The sequence below is a fragment of the Carettochelys insculpta genome, chromosome 4 (assembly GCF_033958435.1).
Source record: "Carettochelys insculpta isolate YL-2023 chromosome 4, ASM3395843v1, whole genome shotgun sequence".
Taxonomy (NCBI): Eukaryota; Metazoa; Chordata; order Testudines; family Carettochelyidae; genus Carettochelys; species Carettochelys insculpta.
Window position 1 is genome coordinate 60,398,650 of NC_134140.1, and position 14,235 is coordinate 60,412,884.

The 14,235-nt window shown below is 43.2% G+C and overlaps 1 protein-coding gene across 11 annotated transcripts in view; it reads right to left on the bottom strand.

The window, feature by feature from the left end:
* Positions 1-7,294: 7,294 nt before the first annotated feature.
* The window catches only part of TENM3 (teneurin transmembrane protein 3), a 676,880-nt gene continuing 669,939 nt past the window's right edge, over positions 7,295-14,235 (bottom strand). For all 11 annotated transcript variants that reach the window (XM_074992970.1, XM_074992971.1, XM_074992972.1 and 8 more), the window contains 2 exons: positions 12,607-12,737; positions 7,295-8,699 (listed from right to left, as the gene is read on the bottom strand). In XM_074992970.1, coding sequence (XP_074849071.1) covers positions 7,944-8,699; positions 12,607-12,737 — 887 coding nt within the window. In that variant the 3' untranslated portion in view covers positions 7,295-7,943. The remainder of the gene's footprint in view (positions 8,700-12,606; positions 12,738-14,235) is intronic.

Consider the following 14,235-nt stretch of genomic DNA (forward strand, 5'->3'; position numbering starts at 1 on the left):
CCATGGAGTTGTGTGTCTCCCCGGCCTTTCCTCCCAGAGAGAGCGAGAGAGAGAGAGAGAGAGAGAGAGAGAGAGTGTGTGTGTGTGTGTGTGTGTGTGTGTGTGAGAGAGAGAGAGAGTGTGTGTGAGAGAGAGAGAGTGTGTGTGTGTGTGTGTGTGTGTGAGAGAGAGACAGCCTCTGGTGTGTGGAAAGGGGTACGCAGCCCAGAATGGGGGGGGGGGGGGGTGGACCTGCCCGTGCTATGGGACGGTGCCATCGCAGTGGCTGTTGGCAGCAGTGCACGGTCTGGGCCTGCCTCTGCAGTCCTTGCACTCGGGGGGATGATTGTTGCAGTGCACAGTGGGCATGCAGGGTTGGGACGTGAGCCAATGGCCACACTTCTTGCACAAACCTACTCGTTGCAAATCGAGCACAGGGGAGGGCAGGTGCCAATGAAATCTTAGATTTTTGGTACACCTTTTTCTGGTAGCTCAGCAGCAAGAACTTTGTTTTTAAATGTTTGCAACCCCCATGTGCTGACATACAGGTGCATGGTGCTGTTTTTTTTTGTTTGTTTGTTTTTCCTGGGGCCAGAAACGTTATTAAAATGCTGCACCACATGCTGTGGCTGGCCTTGACGCATGGTTTGTCTTGTTTCGTAGGCTGCATTTCATTTAAAACATCAAAGGGCAAAGCAGTGAGAGGCTCACACTAAGCGCCCATACGACTAATTAGAATAGCTGAGCCGCCCTACACTATAGCCTGTTTTGGCAATGTTCTAGGGCAGTGTTTCTCAACCAGGGATACGTGTACCCTGTGTGTGTGTGTATATATACACACACACTGAGGTCTTCCAGGGGATTCATCAACTCATTTAGGTATTTGCCTAGTTTTACAAAGGGATACATTAAAAACTAGTAACGGCAGTACAAGCTAAAAGGCCATTCAGACACTGGCTTGTTGATACTACTTTGTATGCCTAACACTGAAACGTAAGTACAATATTTGTAGGCCAATTCATTTACTTGATGATAAGCTTGTAGAAAGGCAGCAAGTTTTCTGTTGTAATCTTCTGTGATATTTTTGCAGGTTAGTCAGTTTCAAGTGAGGTGGAACTTGGTGGTATGTGAACAAAATCTGACTCCCAAAAACAGGGTACAGTAATCTGGACAGAGTTAATGGTACTTGTTACGGGCCCTCTGATTATTTTAGGGTCATGGCTGGTAACTGCTCATACCTGTAGGGGTACCCCCCCACCAGGTTTCGCATCTTTGTTTTTTTTCCAAAAAGGGCGTACTTTTAGAAAAAAGTTTGCACAGCATGGTTCTAGGATTCAGCCCCGCCCCTCCCCAGCCTTTGTACTAGATGATCCCCAAACATGACTCTAGCTTGAGTAATTCAGCCAGAGCTTGGCACCCACTGGAAGGATGGTGAGGATTCAGTCAGGAGGTCAAAGTGGGTCACACATTTGGTGGGTGTGGGAGGGAACAGTGCTGCTGAGCTTGAATGCGTCCTTAAAGATGTACCACTCCACCCGCCCAACCCCCCCGCCCGGCATGCACCCACCTAGGAGCACCATGGCACTTAGTTCCTTATACTAATGCCTAAAGAAGGGTCTTAGTTTTACACCCACATGATAGATGTTACTGGAAAAAATCTTACCAATGTACAGCACTGAAAGCTATATTTTATCCCTGCTGTGAAATTCCACAGGCACGTTCTTTTATATAAAAAAAAAAAAAAATCCCTCACTGAATGCGTCAGTCTTTATTGAACCATTAAGAGTAAGTGAACCTCCCAGGCTGCACTCTCTTTTAAATTCTATGGGCCTTTCCCCGAACAGCTAATATGTTCCTGGGGCGGGGTTTGAAAGTGAGCTGCCTCGTCCAAAAAGTCTCAGTTTAATTAGATCCTGTTAGCTCAGCTCCAACTTTTCCATGGTGCAAGCCCATCAATTTCACAAACATTGTTACAACTTCCCAGCATGCTCTGTGTGTATGTCTCATCTGAAAGCTGGTTTATATTGGGAGACGGCCCTTCTGCAGTGCCGCTTATAAGCTGATTTACTAGCTAGAGCCAAATGAAATAGCTTTTCCCTTCTGTAGCCATATTCTTAACAGCTGAACTCCTCCACCCCAGGATCCCAAAAGGATTCATTAAGCTTGCTTTGTGAAATGTATTAACGCTAAACTGCATAATTATGTTATTGTGAGCTTTGAATCCGTTCACAGTAATTTTTTCTATAAGGACACTTGGCATGTCTATGCAGCTCTGACAAAGTCAGTAAAGGGAAAGGTTTATGCACTTTACTGACACTGGGTAACTAACAGGCAGAGCCCACTCCCTTGGGGGGGGGGGGGGGGGCGCACTGCAGCCCAATTATAAAAGATGCAGAAAGAGGCGGAGCCTCTGAAAGGCAGAGGAAGGCCAAAAAGGCTGTAGCTCAGTTGAACTTGTCTTGCATATACACAAGGGTGACTGGTGTTCTTTACTTGCTCTCTTGCCAGGGTTGCAATGTGTTTTGGCTCTATTGAGCATGTTACTATACTCAGTGACTAGGCAGGGCCTGACTAGCCTGGCCTTTCTGCCCCAAGTAGCTTTTCAGCTGCATACATGCATGACAGCATTTGCACCACCTTTAACGCTGCTCAGGTTTGCGAGCCATAAAAGCCAGCCCGCCCCCTGTTGTAACGAACAGGGCCCAGCACAGTCAGGTTAAAGCTGATGCTGCATGATGTGCACTAGTGTTCTGCTATGTAGTTTTTTTTTTTTTTTAAATCATGTCACGTGTTTTGGCGCTAATAACATTTTCTTGCAGCAGCACACCATGGCTGGTTGGGCATCAGTACATGCTACAGCAGTGAGGCTCAGCCAGGGGTATGCCGCCTCCAGGAGGCGGGGGGGGCGGGATGTGCAGGCATTTCCACCCCCCACCCCAGGTTACAGCAACTCAGCCAGCTAGTTGCCTACTTTTGTGCCCCACTACTTGAACCCTCTAGCGAAGGCATCCAATGACTAGTTTCTGCTGTGCTGTGTACTATACACTGACATGAAAAATACATTGGTTATAGCGCCCGTGCTTGGACTCTTGATTCGTTGTATTTTAAAACTGTAGGTCTAAAAAAGAGCCCCCTAAGGACTAGGTCAGAGAGTATGTGCCCTGACATGGTTGAGACTTGATTTGTGTAAGCAAGCCATTGCTCTGGGAGGGGGAACCCAATGCAGCAGAGATGTCTAGGAAGGACACCAACTGGAGAATCTGAGCACCCTGATGTAGAGGACCAAGCACCCTCACAACAGTGTTACAGCCTTTTGTGCTGCTTCCCCTTTTCAACGAGAAAACTTGCTTTCAAGTACCCAGCGCTCAATGGGCCTGCTTGAAAGTCTGGCTAAAGAAAGGCCATGCTTTCAACAAACGCTGTCCAACTTTAGGCACCCTGCGTCCTATTTACAGGGCCGACGGGGAAAGGGCCATGCTCAGCAGCTCCAAAACTGCATCCCTTCATATTAGGTGCTTAATATAGGCAGCCAGGTTTGTGTACTGCAGCATAGTGTCTGTTACTATGACATGGTTAATTAGTACTGTTTGTGCTCTACTCCAGGAGCTAGGGCGGGGGGCACGTGTGGCATGAGTTGGAGGTCTCTCGCTGCCCAGTATCCCCCTGCAATGCCCCCCTTTCCCCTAAACATCTGTGTTCCATTCAGGGTGATTAGATAGCAAACGTTAAAAAAAATTGGGAAAGGGGTAGGTGCTTATGTAAGAAAAAGCCCCAACTATTAGGCCCATCCCTGTACAATCAGGCCCTCTGGTCACCCTTACTGGCATGGTACAGAGGTTGAAGCCTCAGGTGGGTGCACTTATATGCTGGAGGAAGTTTAATGCCTCTGCAGTGCCATGGCTTCCACCTGATCCCTGCCAAATGACGTACTGGTCTACATGTAGGAAATGAAGTACTTGCTGTGGGGAATGTTTTGCGTAAATGAGCCTAGACTGTGCAACAGCGTTTGTGCTTGGCATTGTTTTGAAAGTTGTGTTTTAATCTGAGCCCTTCTAACAAGGGCCTCCGTTCTCCATCACTAAAACATTACTCGTTAGTCTTGGCTTTGTTTCTCCTAGGGAGACATGGCGCCAAAACCTAGCCCCATGAGGAGTCCTGATTTACTCCTTGTTAAGAGGTACATGATAACTGGCCAAGACTGGGAAAAGAAGGGGAGTAAATAAAGGGATGTCTGATAGTTCACTAAAAATCTGTGCAAAAGATCTGGATAGAGACACGGAAGAGGGATTTCAAATAAGTATCAGTATTAAAGCTTTTTAACTAACCTGGATTTAAACTCCTGCGTCAGAGACTGAACACTCACATTTTGTCCTCCTGAAGGCTTTAGACACTACTGTAGTCCAGTCTCTGAGTAAGATTACTGCTGAAATAGGTGAGTGGCTTATGCAGTATTTTTTTCTTTTATTCACTCAGCCATCACTGGAAGAGCAGTTTTGAAGGACTGTAGTTGTAACTGGCATGTTTTTTCTTGTCAAATGCAAATATATTGTCTCAGCTACCAAGTGTGAAAATACAGAAGCAATGCAGCAGTAAATAAATAAAAAATAGGCCACAGTTAGCCAAGCACAGTGACCTGATTCGTGCTGGATCAACATGTTATCAAGTTGAGGTTGTCACTACATAGCAAGTGTGATGAAGTCTGACTATTCCAACTAAAATCAAAGCACTCTCTTGACACACACAAGCACCAAAATCAATGCTTTCTACAGAGGAGATATAAATGTAAAGTGAAACATCTCCAGCATGGTGGGGTGGGGGTGCCTGTAACTGCCAAACTGATTATTTGTAATCAAATGCTATAATTAAGTGGTATTTTAGCAGTTCAGGAAAGCAGAACAGGGAGAGTGAATTGAGTCCCCCTCCCTCTTTTTTATCCATATAAACTTTTGTGAGGAGTGTTAGTTTAAAGTGGACCTCGAGTAAGGTCCCATGGAGCAATTCACTTTGCTGAACTAGCAGACTGGGGCATAGGATGGAAGAACAAAGATATTGCTGTGTTGCAGATAAATCAATATCAGTACGACTGGATCATGTTGCATCCTCGGGTATGAACAGAAAAGTAGCACACTTGTTATGTCTGACACATTTAAAAAACAAATATTAACACACACACATATATTGGGTTGGCTTTTATTGGAAAGCCTAAATGCAATCTATAATCATCAATTTGTGGAAAATTCAGGACACATATAAAGTTCAGAAGGCAAATTAAAAGACCAATACAAATCAGACAAAATTTACATCTCAAAATATCATGAAAGCATTTTTACTGGCTTTGCCTAAAATACTTTGAATCTCATTTTCTTTTCTGTAAAGCTACTTGTTAATTATACATTTTTCTTTTAAAAATGGTCTTTTGTATACATGTTCCCCAAGGTCACTATTTCCTGCAGGAGCACGTCCAGATCACAAATCTTTTTTTTTTGTTTTTTTTTAAAAACCAAGAAATAGGCTCATTATACTTACTAACAAGGCCACTAATTGGCTTGATTTGACTTTATCTAGAATGATTACCAACAGATACTATAAATTTGTTATTTATTGGTGCCCAAACAAAGGAGAGGGAACTAGTACACGTCAAGTAGAAGATATAGTTCAATTCTGACATGTTATACAAGCTTTCCATACTGAAACAGAACAGAAACATTTAATATAATTAAGAATATGAGCCTATTTCAACAGAGGACAGTTGCAGCATGCTAGATAGAGTGCTGTGAAAGAGCCACCCAACACAACTGTGTAAACATTTTAGATTAAAACTGTAAAATGCTCAACCGTACCACTCCTTGGGGGGCCTGATGTATCATAGTTTCTACATTTAGGGGCGTCAGGACTTCAAGGGTAAAAAATATTAACTAATCTGTGCTTTCAGTCTACTACAAGAGCAGAATTCACCAAAAGTGTAATTAGGTCGCCCCACCAATCTGTTTATTAAACAATCCTGCTGTGCAATTTAGAATACTATAGAATCTCAGTATACAAAGCAGTTAGAAAACTATTTTTCTTACAGCCACGTGAATCGTTCCTATTTAAGACATTCACTTGCTATGTTTTGACACTATCACACATAGGTAGAAATATGATGGATAGGTCAATGAAAATTAAAAAAAAAATCAATTTTGTCCTGTCTTAAAAATACCTTTTTTTTTTTTTTGTGGGGCTGAATTTGGTACTCCAAGAGCTGAGAATGGCTTGCGCCAAGCAGTGGCACACAGACAGCAGTGCTGTGCTGGCTTCCTACCTGGGATGGCTTGCACACCTCTGTGCTGTCCTGTAACCAGTACAAAGGCCCTCACTTGGGAGCACAGCGTGCCTTGTTGCGTGGCGGTTTTGTGACATGACTAGGCACTGGGATATTCCTCCCCCTTTCTCCCTCCCACCCCCACTTCCTGTTCAGTTTTCATAACAACAGGCTTTGACTTGGAAGCCCAAGGCCAGGGCTCTAACCCACGGAATGGCTTACCCTTCTAAAGAGCAACTCTGTAGCATCTGACCATTGCTAGCTTTCCTCTTTCTTAAAATTATACATTTAAAACAGCTGTATTATACAGAAGACAAAGTTGACAAACTGGATGAGACTACATCATATCATCTTCTACATACATTTGCCAAGCACCTGAGACACTATTCTCTCCATCGCAGAACATAGCTGCTAAGTCCACATAAGAAAAGCAAACAACAGAAACCCCACTTGTTATGAATAAATGTCCATTTATTACATTAGGGCTGGAAGAAGGCAAGGAAAACCCAGCCTATTGAAGTCTTCCATCATTATAAACAAGCCTTATTTGGGTACTGTGCCTTCTAGCAGTGACTGATGAAGCTGCCCTTGCTTGGGCGACAGGAAAGGGAGAAGTTGTCTGATTAGCCAGTCACTTGGGAATGCTCCATTCTATCAGCAAAGTGATAGAAAGTTGCACAGTTTTAAACCTAATACAAAAATATTAACACTTCTGGACATTAGTCAGACATTGTTATATCTCTACAATATAATCCTTTATACTGTACAGCTATAACATACATAACAAAGGTGCAATTCTTTTAAAAAAAATCACACACAGCACATGTTTTTATCATTTTATTTTTAAGTATAAACTTTTTTAAACACTTTACATAAATTAACTCCTCTGAGACTAATATTTGATGTACAGTAAATTGTAATTCATATAAAAATCCATAAACAACTTGTCTCACATAATTTACAAAAAATTCAGGGCTTCCTTTGCTTATCGGTGACAAGGGTTCTATTTGCCATTTCCCCCGCCCACCTCCCCCCCAACTGAGGCAAACCATGTTAGCACTGTAAAATCTATTGTTAAATCCACATGGTAGCGTAGGTCATCGTGCCAATGTCCTTTTAGGAAGCAGCACAACTTAAAGCAGTTGGGTTGTCTATAAACAATAATTTCTGCCTCACATTTCAAAATGAACAGCGCTATATACCACATCCTATGCAGAAAGAGAGAGAGAAAGAGACAGAGAAAGAAAGGAGAAGACTACATCTTGTAAGCAAAGGTCAACAATTCGGTAATATTTGGAAACACTGTATAGAGCTGTATCTTAGTTAAATACAGTGCTCAGAGGAACAGATAGCCTGTTGCAAAATCTTTAGGCCTTTTTTAATACTTTTCAGTCCAACTTGAGTGCAGCGATATGCATATGTAAACATATTCTTTAAAGCAGATCACCTTTAAGGTCATTCAGAAAAAAAAAGTTTTGTTTTTAGCAGTATCATTCTTCTGGAAGGCTCTTTTCTGTGTAGAGTCTATTCAGATTGTGCTACAGCAAAATCTGAGCAAAGGTCTAAGTTTAGGCTCAAGTAGTAATGCAGCAAAACAGTTCTGTCTTCTTTTCAGAAAACATTGGCAGACAGTCTCTTTGGAAGCCTTAGCTAAGCCAGTGTGTTACCTCTTTCCTATCTCACTTTGTCTAAGGAACTGTATATTGTTGGCGCTGTCTGCTAATTCCGGGTATTGCTCCACAGAGAGTACATAGTACCCATCGTATCCTTGTACCTTTCCAGCACTTAGCAGCTGCCTCTTCTCCCCTTCGGTCCATAATCTGGCACCTTCCTCTCCATCTCTTACTCTTTGTTGTTCTCTGGCCCAGGCGTTGGACAGAGCTCTTTGCCTAGCCTGTTCCAATATTCGCGCCTTCTCCTCATCGAGCGTCATGCCATAGCGGACATGAAGAGCTAACGCACCGTACTGCATTTCAACATCGGCAAACCTACGAGTCCTGCCATTCACCACCGTAGTGGACTGGGAGACAGTTACGTTGATGCCATTTTCCAGGGCTTTGCGCCCACTTGTCAGCCTCAAGGTGCCGAGATCGCTCTCTGGGGAGGTGGTTTTGATGAAATAGTGAGTGTCCTTTCCCTCAATGGTGAAATGCAAATTCTCTAGGTAATAGGCGTTGTTCAGAACAGCGGCCACTTTTATGCAGTCCTCATTTGCAATGTTGAGCACATTAGTCAGCACTTTCCCTTGGTTGACAGCAAGCATAACTCCTTTCCCAATCAGAGACTTCACAGTCGCAAACCACAGCCACGACTTCTCTCCGCTGGATTTGGGTCTGCTAATTTGAACTTCTGCCATCTTTCCCAGGGAAAGGAAAGCCTTTGCTTGTCTTGCCACTTGTTGTTGCACTCCAGAAATTGGCTGGAAATAAAAAGAGACAGAAGTTTTAAAAAACCATCTGTAGGCCCTACACGCCGAACAGTCAGGCTTTCTTGGCATACTGCCCATGGCTGACAATGGGAGATGCCACAACTGACGATGCCAAGAAGTTAATTGAATCTACAGACTGCTTGTTCTGCTGAGTCGCAAAGGCTAGTTTGTTTGAGACTCAGTGTGTTTCTCATTTTGGGTCCTTGAGGAAACACACACCAAAATCCTTTAATTTCAAAGGCTACTCAATGAATCACACAGCAAGGGTCTTTCTGTTCAAATATGAAAGGTCTGTCTAAATGCTAAGCATCGACTGACAAATTAATCCTGAAAACACCTCTCTAATGTAGTATTATCCCTAGTTTTCAGATAAGGAGCACAGGCAGAAAGGTTAGCTCAGTGCCATGGAATGGCAGTAGGAATAACATGGATGGCTCCTGTATTTGCACTGTGAGCACGCCCCTTTGCCTGCAGCTTAAAAACCCTCATTTTTGGCAGGAGGAGGGGGAATTGCTAGGTCCAGACAGTGGGCTCCTGTCCCAGCTCTCTCTCTTCAGGTCTCTCACATGATAAGGGGAGGGACAAGCACAGCATCTATAGTGATACGGCCATCAACTTATAGTTAGTCATAGGCTTACACCTGTCACTGTAATGATATAACTATCTGCCCCCCGACCCAGCCATTTTATAAAGTGCAATGGGCATTAGTTGCCTACTCGGGTTGTCATGCTATGCACTGAGCGGTTAGGGATCCCGGGAGCCTCCTCCCAAGCAAAGCTAACAGCTGCTTTCTACTATAACTGAGAGGGAACTCTCAAGGCCATGGCAGGGCTATGACTATGTGCTCCATGGCCAGGAGACGTTTCACGGCTCCCTGCAGCTGCTGAGGTGTGGGAGAGTAGCATGGGGAAGTTCTCCAAAACTGGACATTCACAGGGAGGAGACAGGGAGGCAGCGAGCAAAGGAAGCAGAGCCTGGCAGAAAACGTGCCTGGTGGAGGGGCAGTGCTGGGGACTAAGAGCCGGTGTTCCCTCTAGTTTTTCCCATCCTTAAGTGAAATAAATTTTGTTATGCGCAATGAGGCCTGTGTGGATGTGCACAACCAACACATGCAGGTGGCTGTGGGTGCTTACTGATCAGCCAGGTGGCACCTGCATCTCTTCTGGGCACCCACCCAAGTGCTCAGCTTACAGGGGACTTCTCCAAAGTACTGTAGCTGCTGGGGAAAGCAGAGCTGGGAGGGCCACAGCCAGATCATTTGTGCAGGCTCTGGTCTCTCCTGAGCAGTCAGGCAGCCATTGTTCTCTGCTCTGAAGCAGCCCAAAGGGAAGTGCATCCAACTCTTGTGCCATGGAACCTTTTCTGAGCATAGGGACTTCTTCCTCCCACCTCCGCAAATGCGGAGAAGGGATGCCAAGGCACAGAGCACGATTACTGCCTCACCGCCCCACCCCCACCTTGCCTGCTCAGATGTGACAACGTGGGGTTCACGGGTTCACAATCTAACCCCACCTATGCTGGGCAAGGACTGGTGAGGCTTGGGGAAAAACTGCTGGCAGATCTGAATATCAGCCCACAATTCAAAACACTACAAAGGTGAGACTGTTTGCTATACGCGCCCCCAGTAATCCTACATGATTACATAAATGTGGCCAAGTGCCCTAGCACCTTCCAAGAGGCCAAGATTATTTTAAGCACATTTTCCCAATTCTCAGCTCTCTCTAGTTTCCAGATGTATAAATCTGCCCCCTGCCATACACACATCCACATCTTTACATCCTGCCAGGGGAAGGGAACAGGGGAAGGAACATTCCTATCACTTGACTCTAAAAGGGGCAAATACATTGCTTTGCCACCTTGTTTAAAATCAGCACAGCAGACAGTGCTCAGGCTTCAAGCCCTACTGTGGGGGAGAGAGAGGAAGATAGAAGGCGATACACTGTCAGCACATGTGCAACATAGGCTGCTCGTGACTCTTGTGTTCGTTAACCAGTCACGGTGAGAACTGCTTGACGGGAATGCTGTAGTCGGGTCTGGTTGACCAACAATTAGTTATCTTACTGAAAAGTGAAACCATGCTACTTCCTCTTCCAATAGGAGCACTTTGAATTTTTCACCTTTGTCTGCTGCCCTCCTCCCTCTCAGGCATAAATTCTGATGCATTATCTCACTCTACTGAGCACCTTTCTTTGGAGGAAGTACTGTGACCATACTAACGCCTTCTATCCTAAACTTGTACTTCCTCCCTTAGCTGTGCTGTTCCTGCCCTTCCCCATATCTGCTCTCCACTCTCACACCTCTCATCTTTTTAATTTAACTTACTGTGGAATTTTATTGAGTGTATTAATGATGTTAAGGTGCCTAGAGCCTTAGACTGGTATTTTTATTACTTGGAAACTACATTAAATAATCCCTGATGGCACTTCACTACCTATTCCTCTACTCTCTCTGCCCAAGACTGTAATAACTTCTTCAAAAGTCAAATTATAGGTGCTCTTCACCCCATTATCTGCACTGTCCTTTCTTTCCTTGGATTTTGTCCTCTTTTACCTCTGTGTTCTTCTCTGCTACCCCAACTCAACCTCTTCTAATTTGTCAACTTGATCCCACCTCTAACCCCACATTAATCTCCCTTGCTCACTTCTTTGTTGCTTATCTGGTTCATCCATGCCATCTGGCAACCCTCCCTTTTGCGCAGGTCATCTCTATCCTGAAAAAATTCTCAATCACCACAATGGCATCCTTAGATTCTGCAGAAGTGCCCCATCAACTCTCCGCCTTACTCTGGTTTCTCACCTTGCTTTTCCCTTGCTGCTTCATTTCTGAATATGGCTCACTTCCAATACAATGTAACTCACTGTGAAATGTATCCTTTTCCTACTCCTTTGCATAATCTATGTTTGTCTAAATTAGCTTGATAAAGGACATGATCCTGTAGAGTTTACAATGTTGTAAAGCCTTGTGCAAAATGATGGTAATATATATAGATTTAACAACTATGACGATAATAAATTACTGACCATTACTTAAATGTCTGTATTTTCATTCCTGTAAATGAGACAAAATTTCTTTTTTTTTTAAATCATCATTCTGGGATTGTCCAATTTTGATTTTTTCTAAATCATTCTTCAACTGCAAATGCTGGGATTCTACTGTGTGTTGTGTTTTGATCTACGAAAGTCCAGATTTATAAAAGCCATTTTCATGAATGGTGGATTTGGCTTTTCAATTTTATACTCTATTTCTTTTCTTTTGGCATTAAAAAAGGTTACAGGTTTTCTGGTCTGCAGTTTTTCCCCCCCATGGAATTTCATAAGCACCCAGAGTTTTGATTCTCTGTAATGTAATGGGTTTTACCTGAGGTAATTTCATTTTCAATATTTTATCTTTACATATAAAACATGGTTAATATTAAAGAGAAGTAAAATTGTACTGGTGCCCAGTATGCATAATTTATATCACTTATTCTTCTGTTTATTTCATAGCCTATTTTTTATTTCCGTGTTCACTTTCTGCCTTCAAGCAGGGTGTTGATATAAATTCAATCTCTAGAATTTCCACTGGGAAACCTACAACTCTAAAAAGGATTTCCAAGTACTATATTTATTGATTATTTCTCTTTTCATTCTTATCTGTGTTACTAAAGACAAACTGGATCTTGTTTAAAATCACATCTAATTTAGCAAGAGCACAAATACTGCTGTAGCATTAGCCTCTGTAATTTACTAAATCCTTAGGAAAATATTTATGGCACAAAGACGTGCAATACATCGTTTAAATAAAAAAAAAAAACCTGGCAAGCAGAACGCCAAGGAACATACAGCTCAATTAGAAAAGTTCCTTTTGTTCAACCCTATCTCCGTCTTTGCTGGGGTTTTTTTTTTTGTTTGTTTCTTACTGGTATATCGTCCCATTGTTGACTCTTCACAAGTTCATATGATGGCTCAGTTAAATCAAATTTGGGGACAGGGAAACCAGGGATGGCATTGTGCAGATGGAAGCCAAATGTCACCAGCCAGCTGTTAACATCTGGAAGAAAAAAATCAGAATTTTCTATATATTGAAATACAATTTTTACCTAAATGAAAAAGTAATTCTTCTCAAAGCCACAACAGTTACAGTATAAAACACTCCAGAATTATTTATCATTCTCCTTGTGATACTGGCATCTACCTAGAGTCTCTATAGTATGTCAGAGACTGGGAGTGGCTTGCACCTTACAAAAGGAGCTTCTCTGCCCTAGGTGTTAACATCTCCACATTAGACTGACAAGGGGCCAGATCCCCCCACCATCTTATCTGACTTGTTTTTTCTTCTTTTCATATATACTACTGATAATGGGCCTTTTCCACCCTGACTGAATAGACCTTGTCAGCTCTGGCCCTCCCTTTTACTGGGACCCCACTGTTTAAATACCCTTCTGAACCCCCCCCTCCCCACTCATGCATCTGATGAAGCGGGTCTTTGCCCACGAAAGCTTATGCTCCAAAATAGCTGTTAGTCTATAAGGTGCCACAAGACTTCTTGTTGTTCTCGATTTTATACTATAACTCTCCTGGAACTAGCCTATGTACAAGTGTAACTCAGGCTACCTCTACACTTACCGGGAATGTCAATGGCTGCTATGCAGTTTTAGGTATGCCAACTGCATACCTAAAATCTATTTTGCAGCCATAGACATTGGCCCTGTCCTTTCTGCAGAATGTTGATGGGGGCACTACTCCCACCAACATTTCTTAATCCTTGTGGCTTGCAAGGAGTTCTGGGGTTGACATTTACTCCGGAACGTACCGTTTTGCGCAAAATGGAGCCCAGAAGATCAAACGTAAGCGTTTGATTTTCTGCAGCCAGCGTAGACCTAGCCCCAGAGGACATAGCCTAAAGGTGGCTATTTTTAAAGCATTATAGGCTCTTGTGTATTTCTCTCAGTGATCTCCAGAACAAGTATAAGAGCATGAAGAAAATATTTTTTTTTTAATTGCTGGCCCTGCAAACTTCACTGGCGTTTCACAGTGAAGTTGAGTTCTTTCCATCTCCATAAATCATCACCAGTAGTAAAAAGTAATGCAGGTCACATTCTGTTCTCAGTTATGCCTGAGCAATCCTGTAGTCTCCTCAGTGACATTTGGGTGCTCTATCGCATTCCATGTAAGGAACGTAGTAGGCATTTTTTCTGCTTCTAAAGAGAGATCTGAATGGTCTCCCCCCAACTCTTTTAGTCAAGTGAAGGGGAATAAAAAGTAGAAGTGCTCCTATCTGTCAGCAATACACTGAAATCCATGCTCTGCAATGTTCCTATTTCAGAGCAGCAATTAGCAACTACAGTAGGAAACAGCATTTTGCTTGTGGGATCTTTCTAGCGCCAGTCTTCCTTGTCAATTTGCTGCTCTTGAAAGGTGACTTCTACTTTGATAACAGTTCTGTAAAATGGAATGCAGCAGCTCTTTCTATACATACTGCATTAAGGAGGTTCAATTTTACAGAACTTATATACATTTCTAGCTGGTAAAGTCACTAGCATTAGGTT